Source organism: Castor canadensis, chromosome 4, assembly GCF_047511655.1.
Source record: "Castor canadensis chromosome 4, mCasCan1.hap1v2, whole genome shotgun sequence".
Lineage (NCBI taxonomy): Eukaryota > Metazoa > Chordata > Mammalia > Rodentia > Castoridae > Castor > Castor canadensis.
This window is the reverse complement of record NC_133389.1, coordinates 157,150,185-157,163,599: the sequence shown is the minus strand read 5'-3', so window position 1 is coordinate 157,163,599 and position 13,415 is coordinate 157,150,185. Positions and strand designations below refer to the sequence as shown.

General features: G+C 48.7%; 1 protein-coding gene across 1 annotated transcript; it reads left to right on the top strand.

Annotated features, from left to right (window-relative positions):
* Positions 1-3,107: 3,107 nt before the first annotated feature.
* Positions 3,108-9,102, top strand: Fzd5 (frizzled class receptor 5). The gene has a single exon (XM_074071575.1). The coding sequence runs from the start codon at positions 3,268-3,270 to the stop codon at positions 5,023-5,025; it is 1,758 nt and encodes a 585-aa protein (XP_073927676.1). The 5' UTR covers positions 3,108-3,267; the 3' UTR covers positions 5,026-9,102.
* Positions 9,103-13,415: the final 4,313 nt, after the last annotated feature.

The following is a 13,415-nucleotide window of genomic DNA, read 5'->3' as shown; positions in this document are numbered from 1 at the left end:
ACAGAGTCTCACTAAGTTGCCCAGGCTGGCCTCAGACTTACCATACTTCTGCCTCCCCTCCTGAGTACTGGGATTACAGGCATGAGCCACTACACCTGGATGACAATGTTTTCTTCTGTTATTACTGTAATTATTAGAGATCTCCAAGCACAAGTATGATTTTTGCTGTTGATTAAGGAGAGACAAGGTTTACAAACCAGTAGATAACATAGTTTGAGTCAGAACCAAGTGAAATGAATGACACAAGTATTCTGGCTGAATTCCAGTGCAAGTGAATAACATTCTCCAACTTCAAATAATTTTTATTATTAGCTAACACTTGTCCATCCCCAATAATACACACGTTGCATAAAGGGCCCAGGAGGAGGCAGGCCTCCTTTGGCATGTTCACGGACTGCACCTACTTTCCATTGAGGGTTCTCTTTCTTTTGGATGCTGAGCCACAGATTTTGAACTCCCACTACTTGCAACCCTGGGATGTTTCCAGAGCCAAAGTGCCGAGTAGTTCCCCAAGAGATAAATATGAACACCTGTAAAATTCCAGAGAACGAAAGATGTGATGTACATTTTAAATATTTATTAATAGTTATGATGCCTGTGAAGTGATTGGTGTTTATTCCTTTTCAACTTTGAGGCTGAGATTAATACATTCTTCGTTATTTCCCACAGAGCTTTGTTGATAAGCAGGAGAGAGATGGTTTTTCTGCAGTTTAGTCTCTCAGCCTGTACAAATGGGACAGAAGATCAACAATAACTCACAATCCATCTTAGCCACTGAGTCCAGCCCTGAGTCCTTCAAGTGTCCCCAGGCCTTCTGCCTAGTTCGCCTTTTTCCCAGCCGGAGGAAAGAGTGGGGGATCTAGATACCATTTAAACCTTCTTGGTTAGCGTGTGAATGAATTTCAAGTATGCTAAACACCTCAGTCTTTCAACCTAATTAGAACACGTAGAAAAGAGGCATTTGTAGGACATTTAAAACTTGTAGCATAATAACCCATCTGGAGAGCGCCACTGTGTGTCCCTGCGGGTTCTTCCCGCGGGCTCCCCGCTTCCTTCGCGCCCCCGCAGGCTTGCGAGTGCGCGGCTTAGAGCAGGCGGCCGGGCGGGGGGCAGGGGTGTTGGGGGTTCCGGGGACAGAGCCCTGGGCCGGGTAGTTGCTTCTTTCTACGGGGGACTTCCGACCTGCCTGCGATTGTAAAGCTCGACTGATAAGGACTAACCTCACTCACACAGTCACTTTCTTGTCTCGCTGTAAGATTTTGTTACGGAATGCAAAAGTTAAAGGTCCAAGCCTGGGAAATACTAGTAGCATATTGATGGGTTGGAGAGGTTAAGATCGTCAGTGGCACTGTCTAACGATCTGGGCTCCAATCCCAGGTTTGCCTCCTCTGGGCCAGGCGCTCGGAGTAGAGCACAATGCGTTGAACAAGTCTCCACTTATATCAGCTCAGTTGCTTGGGTCAAGTTTCTCACCTGCAACGGGTACTTGACTCATAGAACTGTAACAACTCCAAATCTGTATAAAGCTGTAAATGATTAACACGTTGTTAGGCACACAGTAGGGGCTCAATAAGGACTGGTTTTTCTTCCACCCAGTCCAAGACATTGCAGAAGGGAGACAGGTGCCATAGCTAACCATGAGTCTTTGAGCAGTTCTTTCAGACAAGCGCCCGACTCTGCAAGGAAGTTGACCTGCACAGAGGAGACCTAGTGGAGACACCAGGAGCCGACGTCCCCGAGCGAGCATAGTACAGGAAAGGGAGCCCCGCAGCAAGGGGGGCTCGGGCTGAGAACTCCGGAGGGACTTGTGGCCAGGGTTTCCCGCCCGGGCTCTCAAGGCGATGGTGATTAGCATTCACCCCGCCCCCATCATGTCCCTGACCACTATTGGCCAGTGCTCCTCCGTTGCCCGCTCCGGGCGGGGCCAGAGGGCGCCAGGGGGACAGGCCGAGCCCGCGGGGCAGTGGGCGGAGACGCGCGGAGAGCATGGTGGGGCGGCCCAGCACACGAGCCCAAGCCTGAGGGGGCGGGCCGGGGCGGGGCTTCCCGGCGGGCATTAGAAGCAGGTGACCCGGGTGGGGCGGGAGAGGGCAGTCAGCCTGAGGCCGTGAGTCTGCCGCCGCTGCGCGCCGCCCGGTGCCCGCCGGAGGTGGGCGAAAGGGTGCGAGAGCGCGGGGGAGGAGCCGAGCCGGGCGCGTCCCGAGCGCGCCGCCACCGCCCCCAGGAGTCCGCTGGAGCGCGGAGCCCCCTGCAGGGGAGGAGGCGAGCGGCTGGCGGGACGCGGCGGCGGGCGCGCACCATGCAGTCCCCGCCCGGCCAGCGCCGGCTGCTCGCTCTGCTGTGAGGCGGCGAGGTCCCCTGGCAGCTGCACCCCGCCTTTCTCCCGCCCAGGTGCTGCCGGGCGCGCTCGCCCTTCGTCCTGCTCTCGGACTCCGGTGGGACGCACGGCCCGCCCCTGCCCTGCTCCTCCCGGATCATGCGGGGGGACCCGGAGGAAGAGAAGGCGAGTGACCGGCCTGTGCCGATCGTGTTCGGGGGGCTCCCTGCTCTCTGAGACGCTCCCACCTGCTGCCATGTGTCGCCGCCACCGGTATCTGGCCTTTCGCTAAACTTTCTCAGCGCCGATCCGAATCGGAGTCGCGTTTCTGAGCGGTGTCCCAGGGACCGAGGACCCAGGCAGGCAGCAGAAATCTGTCCCTTAGCAGGATCCTCTGAGGTGAGAGCCCGCGCCTTCCCTTTTTCCCTGCTCTCCCGGTTCCTCTGCCCCTTTCCGAGGACTGAGTGCTCTGCTCTGTCCCCAGGCACAGCCTGGAGGGCCCGGCCGGGAAGGGGAGGGTGTGTGTGTGTGTGTGTGTGTGTGGTGGTGGTGGCGGGGGAGTCAGAAGTTTGGTTCCAGAAGGTGGAGGGTAGAAACAGAGAGGGGTAAAGATTGGAGACCATTTGCGGGACCCGAGCTGTTAACGCCCCTCTTTAGAGGAGTGGTTGCGATTTGTCTTCCCCCCTTCTCTTTTAAGAGTCCTTTCCTTGGAATCGGAGCCCTAACCGTCCCTCCCCAGCCCAATCCCGCGAGGAGCTGAGTGCAACCAGTGGAGGCAGTGCCTTCCAGAAGCAGTTTATCTTCGGACGGATTTCTTTAAGAGAAAAAGAAACCAACAGGTTGCCAGCCCCGGCGTCACGCAGACTCGGGAGAGGGAAGCCCCGGCTCCGGATTCCTCTGCCTGCGTTGGCCCCTTGTGGGCTGCGGGAGGCGAGGGGAGGGAGGGGGCGATGGCTCGGCCTGACCCGTCCGCGCCTCCCTCGCTGCTGCTGCTGCTCCTGGCGCAGCTGGTGGGCCGGGCGGCGGCCGCCTCCAAGGCCCCGGTGTGCCAGGAAATCACGGTGCCCATGTGCCGGGGCATCGGCTACAACCTGACGCACATGCCCAACCAGTTCAACCACGACACACAGGACGAAGCAGGCCTGGAGGTGCACCAATTCTGGCCGCTGGTGGAAATCCACTGCTCCCCTGACCTGCGCTTCTTCCTGTGCTCCATGTACACGCCCATCTGCCTGCCGGACTACCATAAGCCGCTGCCGCCCTGCCGCTCGGTGTGTGAGCGCGCCAAGGCCGGCTGCTCGCCGCTTATGCGCCAATACGGCTTCGCCTGGCCCGAGCGCATGAGCTGCGATCGTCTCCCAGTGCTGGGCCGTGACGCCGAGGTCCTGTGCATGGATTACAACCGCAGCGAGGCCACCACGGCGCCCCCCAGGTCCTTCCCCGCCAAGCCCACCCTCCCAGGCCCACCAGGGGCGCCGTCTTCCGGGGGCGAGTGCGCCTCGGGAGGCCCATCAGTGTGCACGTGTCGCGATCCCTTCGTGCCCATCCTGAAGGAGTCGCACCCACTCTACAACAAGGTGAGGACGGGCCAGGTGCCCAACTGTGCAGTGCCCTGTTACCAGCCGTCTTTCAGCCCGGACGAGCGCACTTTCGCCACCTTCTGGATCGGCCTCTGGTCGGTGCTGTGCTTCATCTCCACCTCCACCACTGTGGCCACCTTCCTCATCGACATGGAACGCTTCCGCTACCCTGAGCGCCCCATCATCTTCCTGTCTGCCTGCTACCTGTGCGTGTCGCTGGGATTCCTGGTGCGCCTGGTCGTGGGCCATGCCAGCGTCGCCTGCAGTCGGGAACACAGCCACATCCACTATGAGACGACAGGCCCCGCGCTGTGCACCGTCGTCTTCCTGCTGGTCTACTTCTTCGGCATGGCAAGCTCCATCTGGTGGGTCATACTATCGCTCACCTGGTTCTTGGCGGCTGGCATGAAGTGGGGCAACGAGGCCATCGCAGGCTATGCCCAGTACTTCCACCTGGCCGCGTGGCTCATCCCCAGCGTCAAGTCCATCACGGCGCTGGCGCTGAGCTCCGTGGACGGGGACCCCGTAGCGGGCATCTGCTACGTGGGCAACCAGAACCTGAACTCGCTGCGTGGCTTCGTCCTGGGCCCACTGGTGCTCTACCTGTTGGTGGGCACGCTCTTCCTTCTGGCGGGCTTCGTGTCGCTCTTCCGCATCCGTAGCGTCATCAAGCAGGGTGGGACCAAGACGGACAAGCTGGAGAAGCTCATGATTCGCATCGGCATCTTCACGCTGCTCTACACGGTGCCAGCCAGCATCGTGGTGGCCTGCTACCTGTACGAGCAGCACTATCGCGAGAGCTGGGAGGCCGCCCTCACCTGCGCGTGCCCGGGCCCCGACGCCGGCCAGCCGCGCGCCAAGCCCGAGTACTGGGTGCTCATGCTCAAGTACTTCATGTGCCTGGTGGTGGGCATCACGTCGGGCGTCTGGATCTGGTCCGGCAAGACGGTGGAGTCTTGGCGGCGCTTCACCAGCCGCTGCTGCTGCCGCCCGCGGCGGGGCCACAAGAGTGGCGGTGCTATGGCCGCAGGGGACTACGCCGAGGCCAGCGCCGCGCTCACCGGCAGGACCGGGCCGCCCGGCCCCGCCGCCGCATACCACAAGCAGGTGTCCCTGTCGCATGTGTAGGAGGAGGCTATGGCCCAGGGACCCGTGCTGGGAGTTGAGGGAGGGGGGGGTTGTTTTGTTGTTTTGTTGCGAAGATCACTTCCGTTTACCTTCATGGTGCTGATGTCCCTCCCCTCCAGGGGCGACTTGGAGAGGGGGAAAAGGGGCAGTCTCAAGGGAGTACCTGTCCCAGTTCTCAGAGGGGCTCAGCTCACGTGTATTCTAGTTTGCATTTCTTACTGCCTTCTCTAGAGGAACCCTCTTTTTAATTTATATGTATTTTAATTTTTAACTTTGTTGCATTTTGGCAACAAAAATTACCTTTGCTTTGTGGGCTTTACAATCCTCATGTTGGCATTGTAATGAGGTTACACTTGGTTCAGGTTTCTTTGAACTGTGTGGTCTAAATTGGGAAAATATATTTCCTATACGTGTGTCTTTTTAAAAATGTGAACCGTGAAAATGTGGGCTCCTGTGACTGGGAAGGTGTGGAGTGTGCTTGTCAGTTAACTTCTTCCACTGCTTCAAAAGTGGCCAAGAAGACCAGCTGCTTGTTCCTGTGTGTAGCCCCAAGCCCTCCCAAGGAGGGGAGCATGAGGTGGTTAAGGCCTCCCCAAAGTGACCAGATTAGGAAGTTCTAGGGATCTTGTCCTTAACTTTGTTTATTGAGCTTCAGGTTCCTTTCAGTAGTACTGTAATCTTTCTCATTCCTGACAGAGCCAGCTTTGTATATTGAATAAGTTAGAGATGGCATTATAGAATATCCCACATAAACGTTTGCCACAGGGAGGGCCTATGGGATGGTGATTGGTTGATGGTGGATTCTAGACTGGTGCCAGCAAAGGACTGGGTGGTTCTTACTAAGCTCTAGTGATTATTATTATTTTTTTAAAAAAGGAACTTGGGCTACAATTTTGGTGAAAATAAGCCTGCTCTCTTCTTCTGGAAGTACTTAGGGATCCTCTCTAAAGGGGGCTCCCTTTTAAATTAAAGGACTTAAAAAACAAAACAAAACGGGATGTGCTTCCAGTAATTAAATTTCCAAGGTTTCTCTTATCGGCTCCCATACCCCACCTCCTTTATCATGTTAAACAGTCTTCTTGCTTTTCTTATTCCTCCTCTCCAGGAGAGCGGTGATTAGAAACCACACCCACCCTCCAATGAAGTGCTGGAACTGGGGGAGGGAGGCCCGCTACCTGTGAACAAACATTGGCCCAGTCTCTGGACTATGCTAGTTTCTAGCCAGGTTGCCTCCAAAGTACCAGGACAGTGCTCTTGGCAGTCAATGAAAACAAATAAGACCTATAACATACTTCAGGAAGCTCTTAAATATGGATCAGTGTAAAGCTACCCCAAGAGAAACCCACCGCCCCCAGCTCCTTTTCCTCTTTGAAAAAACCTGTAGAGCAATGAACACACACATGGAGACACACACACACACACACACACACACACACGTTTCTTTGCTATTAGAAAATTCTGTTTGCTTTCCTAATCTGTTTAACCATTCATTCATGAAGAGTGTGAGGCCACAACTAGGAAAAGGGAGTGACAGTACATCAGCCAGCAAATAGCAGTGACCAGGACTGAGTGGAGACTAAATTAAGGAAGCTACAATGGCCAAAGCAATTAAAATCTGAGAAAGCTTCCCTAGAAAAACAACTGCAGTCTAAGTATTTGAACTTCATTTGTGTCAAAGTTGGAAAAGTAAAATTTAAGCCTCACTCAGTTTTACTCCAACAGTATTGAGTGGGCAAATGTTTAGTTCCACAGAGCCAGTGGGGGTAATGACTAGTATAGTTTGAAGGTCTCTCAAAAGTTGTCCACATTTATAAAAATGCTCTTATCTGAATCAAAATTAAAATGTCAGTGGGTTTCACAAAACCTAGCACACATAAATAGCTACAGAACTCTGCATTTCTTATTGCTCTATTCATTCAGACCCCTCTTCTAGAAGCTTCCAGTAGATCCCTAGAGCACCACTTCCTCTCATTTTTCCAACTGAGGACCTTTTCTGATCACCTTGACCTCTTCTCTCATTTAATATGTCTTCCCAGAATTTGCTGCCCTCAGTTATTGTGCCGGGTTTGGGTTGTCCCCTCTTCCTTTTCTTCATGGAAGAATCTAGGAGTGATTGCAGTGGGATGAAGTAGATGAAAGTGACTTAATTTTTAAAATTATTTTTAAATTTTAGTAACATGTCAAAATTAAGATAATCTACTTAAGTAAAAGTTAAATATACTAAGGGAGGTACTATAGTTCATGATTTTAGGGGATCCTTTCAGAGGCACTTCTTTGTTTCTGTTGTCGTCTCTGCCCTCTCTCTTCCCAAATTGCCTACAAGAGACCAGATGAAGCTCACCTGCTTCCCTGAAGTCACCCCGACCCAAACCAGAAGAGAGACTCCGCTTCTATAGCTACATACTTAATTTCCCCTGCTTTGCATTTTTGTTATAAAAACAAACCATACTCATGAAAACAATAAATGAAATGAAAGGCTGGAAGGGGGAGGGGGTGTTAGGGCCCAGTTTTATGTCAGAGATGCAATTTCTAGGCTGCCTCTTTCACCGCTCAGTTTTAAGTAGTCTCACTTCACAGGTTAGGGGCTGAGGATTTAGATAGAAGATTGCCTAAGGAAACTGATGGACCCTCAGTTGGCCACATTGTAGGAGGTTTAAAAAATTGACAGGATTTCCCTCCTCACTTTTGAAGTTGTCTAAATTGGCTAGAAATCATTTTTCTTGGTGCCTTATTGGTTTATTCTTGCAAACCTTTATCATATTTCCACATTGTCAGTGAGCAGGGCCTGTGTGTGTGTGTGTGTGTGTGTGTGTGTGTGTGTTGTATGTAATTGTACACATGTACAAGCTTAAATAATGTTCGGGTAGCACTGTTTGAAAGTTGGTATTCATTAGGCTGTTCCCTCCTGGGCCAGGGCTGCACTAATCTTGACACCGGCTGCCAGGAGAAAACCTCACGATCACACATGGAACCTTAATAACAGCATCTGTGACCTGCACTCTCTAGTACAGAATGGGAACCCCAGAGCTAGGAAGCACAGTTGTATATTTTAATGAACTGCTACCCCTGCTAAAGAAGCTTCTTTCACTTTTGTGCTCCACAGAAAGACCTAGGGGGGCAGGAGGGACAAAGCTTTGAATAACTGCTTTCTAACACCGAATGTGGCAAACAGGACAGAGCACATCACAAATCCAGGCAGGTATGAGGTACAGTGGCTAAGAATTGCCTGATCCCTCTGCATGCCCTTTCTTGTCTCCAAAGAAATGTTCCTGGGCTGGGGAGGATGGTTCTGAAGAAAAAAAAGTACCAAGACATTAAAGAAGGTGAAGGGTGGGCAGGATGTAAGTAACTAACCTGACTCAGAAGCTTCTAGCAGCTGATGACAATTACAGGATGAGTCTGTCTGTGGTACATCCTTTTAAGACAATATTACTTCACGTTGTTACAAACTGTGTGTGTAGTATGTGTGTTTGTGGGTGAGTATATATACTTAATATATATTATATATATGAGAGATTTAGTGACTTTTGATACGGGTTTGGTGCAGGTGAGTTTATTACTGAGCCAAATGAGGCACACACCGAGTCAGTAGCCAGAGTCCAGGGCATTCAGTGCTTTTATGATTTCCTTATGTATGTAGTGCCTATCCCATGCAGTACCAGTCACTGCCAGGCCAAATCCAGAATTTACAAGTCATAGCCAGCAATCTTTTATTTGTAGACAATCAATTCGAATCTATAAATTATTACTGGCAAATTATTAGAATTCTGAATTCATTAACACTAACAAAAAGAAACCCAGTGTCTTGAGGAGGAGGTTCTATTTTGTTTGGCTTCTGGAAGTCAGTAGAACAGCAATTATATGTGGTTATGTTAGTCTCAAAATACTTGTTGACCTTATTTCAAAAAATTTTTGTATTATATTTGTGGAAGGTAAAATAATGGTTTGAGATTTTTATCAAATATGGAGATTAGTTATTTATGAAAAACGAAGAACTGTCTATTTTTGTTTCTTTGTTCCCAATTAATGTAGATAACTTTCTAAGATACATTAAAACAATGGTGAAGAAAATGGAAAGATGGTGCTGAAGTCTTTTTCTCCTGTTTATTGAGAAGCACAATGCTGTCTTAGAGTATCTGAGTTGTGGAGTCTACCTGTACAATCAGATATGTTATTAATAAGTAAAATCAGACACATTCCAGACAGTGTTGTTTTACAATTTCTCCATCCATACACCGGATCTGTGTGAGTAGAAATGGTGTGTGCTCTGTACATCTGGCTGGGGGTAGAATTCCTAAAACTGTTCGTCATTCACAATGAACATCCACAACTAGGTATTGATCTCTAAATTCAAGTCAGGAAACTAAGAGAATAGAAATTGATAATCTGAACAGACATCAGACAACCATTGCCAGACTACCTTTAACGATGGCTGCCCTGCACAATGCAGATTAGCCACCAATGTACTACGCATGGGCCATTTTATGCCTAGTATGTCAGTGTTCTCCAGCAGTGTTCAGAGGCATAGTGTGTGGGAAAACATGAGTAATTGGGAGCTTAGAATGTGGAGGGCAGATAGCCCAAATCCACTAAGAGGTGACTGACTATAAGCATGAATTCAGTGTCAATGTGAGTGCTGCAGGCTTTATTAGATTGGTACATAAATGAGGGCAGCTGGGTGAGGGAGACTGGAACACAGTAGTGGAGCAGCATCCCGACAGAAAGCAGCCTTCCTTACATGTATGGGATTTTCTGCACAGCTCCCTCTTGCTTCTTCCTGACTGGTTTTCACCCAGTGAAAAATGTAGGGAAGGGTAGTCACAAGCTGGAGCAGAGGGACCTTAGAAGGTGGGAGAAAAGGTGGGCCTGGGATGATACCTTCAATAATGCTTTTAAAGATTTAGTTACAGAGCTCTTCAGTTTGTCCAGATGGAAACCACACTAAGAGGCAGAATGGTGATGAGCATAGACTAGACAGACAGACTGACTGGAGATTCAAATCCCAACTCCACTGTGGATGGGCTCTCATCTTGGACACTTCTTAGTATTTCAGTTTTCTCATCTGTGAAAAGGGGAGAACAGAAGTACTTATATTTCAGGATTCAGATTTAAAGGATTAAATCAGGTTCAGGTAAATAAAGCAAGGGGCAGCAGCTGTTCAGGAGAGAATGGAGAAACTGGGCTTTCAAAATAATTGCGGGGGCGGGGTGGTCTGACATTTCAACTCAGGCCCCCATGCTTGCTAGGCAGGGGGTCTACCACTTGAGTCACTGCTAGCCCCCTTTTTTTATTGGTTGGGTATTTTTTTGAACCAGCCTACCTTCTCCCGGGCTGGCTTCAAACAGCAATCCTCCTGATCCCTGCCTCCTGAGTAGGTAGGATTACAGGCATGAGCCACTGGTACCTGGCTGGGGTTTTAAATTTGAGTATGCAGAAGAATTACAGGGGGTTTTTCCTGTGAAAAACGTAGACTCCCAAGCCTCAGCTGCTGGAACTGAGATTTACTACTTTAGGGGCACCAGATTTTTTTTTTATAATGTAATTTTGGGGTATTTTTTTTGTAAATCTAAAATTAACATTTTAAAAAGTTGTAAAGATAACTCAGAGTTCTTGGATGCCCCTTACCATTTGCCCCTAATGTTAACCTCTTAATCTTCATGGTGCATTTGTTCCAACTACGAGACCAAGGTTGGCACATTACTGTTTAGACTTCAGCAGGTTTTCCTAGTTCAACTGCTCTGGGATCCCAACACTGTTGCACTTAGAGCAGCTTTGTTTTCTTAGGTGTTTTGAGCTGAGAGGCAGGTGTTTTGGGGACCACATCTTGAGAAAATCTGGGACATTTAAAGGACAGAACAAAGCCAAACTGGCTGACCCCCAAGCTGGGGAGATGAATGCAATTTTAAGGGAGAGGGAATAAATTGGCAGTAATGGGGAGAGATAGATGTAGGTTGATTTTTATAAATGGATTACCTTAAAAACAAAGCTCCAATGACAGATGAAACGGCCGATTTCAGAAGGTAGGGATGCTACCCAGTCCTCAGGGGAAATGCTTAGTATGTGAGTCGGGAACAGCTGCCTTAGGGATGCAGGTAGGCTTTGGGCTCCAACAGGTGAGCAAGGGGATCCAAAGGGCCATTTAGTCATCTAGTCCCAAGAGCCATGAAAACCTGCATTTCCTTGAACCTGGTGCTAATGCTTTTGAAGTGGGTCACAGTAACAGCACTGAGTCTGGCCAGGTTGGACACTAACTGAAGGTGGTAGAGGAGGCTGGGATGGTCTGCTGTGGGTGAGTCCTAAGCCAAGCAGGAGTGGAACGGGAGGTGGATGCACACACTCAGCCTTCAGCAGTTCTTACACTGCAGATACAGTTTTTTAGAACTGAGAAGGTTAAGATGAAGCAGTAAACTGTGTTTTTACTTGAAAGCTAGCAGACTACTTTGGGTATACTCTGAGGTCTTCTAAGTAGGTACTACTGGTACCCGATGACTGAGGACCTTAGGTTCTAGACTGCCACTGAATTTCCCCAACCACATTCAAATCGCTTAGCCCTTAAGCAGTTGTAAGGTTAGGTGCTTTTGAACTTTTAAAAATCACCTAATATGTTCCTTTTAAAAGAATGTTAACTTTTTGGTGTTGTTGGGCTCAGGATTCCTCTTAATTTCTATACAATTTCACTTTCCTGGCTATTTTTCCTATAACCCACAGGTCCTAAAGAACAAAGTGGTATTCCTAAAATTTATCTCACAGTAAGTCCATGTTCTCTCACTTGCCAAATCTATTTAAAAACAGTTCAATGAAAACTGCCTTAGAAATCAAGTGGAACAGGCCTTCCTAACGTGCTTAAGATCTTTTGTGGTGTTTGTTGGCACAGTGTCAGGGCTTGCAGGTGGGCAAGTGGCTGGCAGACTTCAGGTAACCTAATGCTTGACTTGATAGATGCTAGGCACAATTCACAGATTCTGTATGGAAACTAGCACTTACTTGGGATATTTCTCTGCCAGCTGTCAAGTGCTTTTCCAAGTAGTGCTGTATTCAAGAATGCAGCTTCTGGGTGAGGGAACAGTCAAGCTAGTCATTGTAAATGTGGTTAGAGAGAAGGGTGGTGAAAGGTTTTAGCTAGCCTGAATGCTGCAGCTGGTTTCCAAAAACACTGCCTAACCTGAATACAGAATGAAGACTGGACTGTTTTCAGGTTATTTGAACCAAAGAATATTGTATTTAGAGACATAGGAAACAACAAAGTTGAGCTGCTGAACTGTTATAAAACCAGGAGTCACTGCTGTTGGACTTCAAGAACACAGACATACACTAGAGCTGGGGATTGGCCCAAGTGGTAGAGCACCTGCCTAGCAAGCATGAGGCCATGAGTTCAAACCCCAGTACTGCCAAAATAAAACAAAAAACAAACCATGGGCATATGTGGATAAAGAGGGAATACTGATGGGTGGGTCAGGATGGAATTTGATACAGTGAAAGAAATTTCTCTTTAACTACAAACATTAAGCACCAAAAGTTCCCATGTGGGGATAAACCACATGAATTGCTGATCCTGGTCTTTTCCTTGTAATGAAAACAACAAAGGTCAGTCCACAATATACCAGTTAAAACTAAAAAAACAAACAAACAAAAGAAAATGAGTGAGTCCAGGAAGGTATGCCTTTCTATAGTCTTTCTAGGGAAATGCCACTTAGCACCTATTAACAGCTTGGTTCCCATGCCCCTTGACGTTGGTCAGAGAACTTGCTTACAATGACCTTCATATTCTTTCCCTAAGTTGACCCAATTTCCCACTTACCAAAATGACTGTATTGCCTTCTAGAAGGCCAAAGGGGGAAGAGCAATCTTTAGTGATATTTATTCTGCCAACCTTTTTTTGGCAGTACTAGGGTTTCAACTCAAGCCTTACACTTGCTAGGCAGGCACTCTACCACTTGAGCCATTTTGCCAGGCCTTTTTTGGGTTGGGTATTTTTGAGACAGAATCTCTCAAACTATTTGCCTTCAATTGTGATCCTCCTGATTTCTGTCTTGAGTAGCTAGGACTACCAGTATGAGCCACCACCACCTGGTCCAACTTGTTCTTAAGTCACTCATGTCTAATGTCCCTCCAATTTACCTTTTAAACTTTGACCACTCACTTACTTCGAATTTCTGTTATAAGGTGCAAATTATCTTATAAACAGTCATGTGTAACATCTTTTCCTTCTAAACTAAGTCAGTTCAGGGTTCACAGCGTGGCTCGAATGGCAGGGCACCTGCTTAGTAAGCACAAGGCCCTGAGTTTATCCCAGTACCACCAAAAAAATAAAATAAATTCAAATAAAGTCAGTTCATTTATCCTAATCAGCAATGTACAAGAGCAAAGGGATCAGTTATCTTAAAATCTGA

Excerpts from the sequence above, each read along its gene's own strand:
- Fzd5 (XM_074071575.1), top strand. The coding sequence starts at position 3,268 with ATGGCTCGGCCTGACCCGTCCGCGCCTCCCTCGCTGCTGCTGCTGCTC.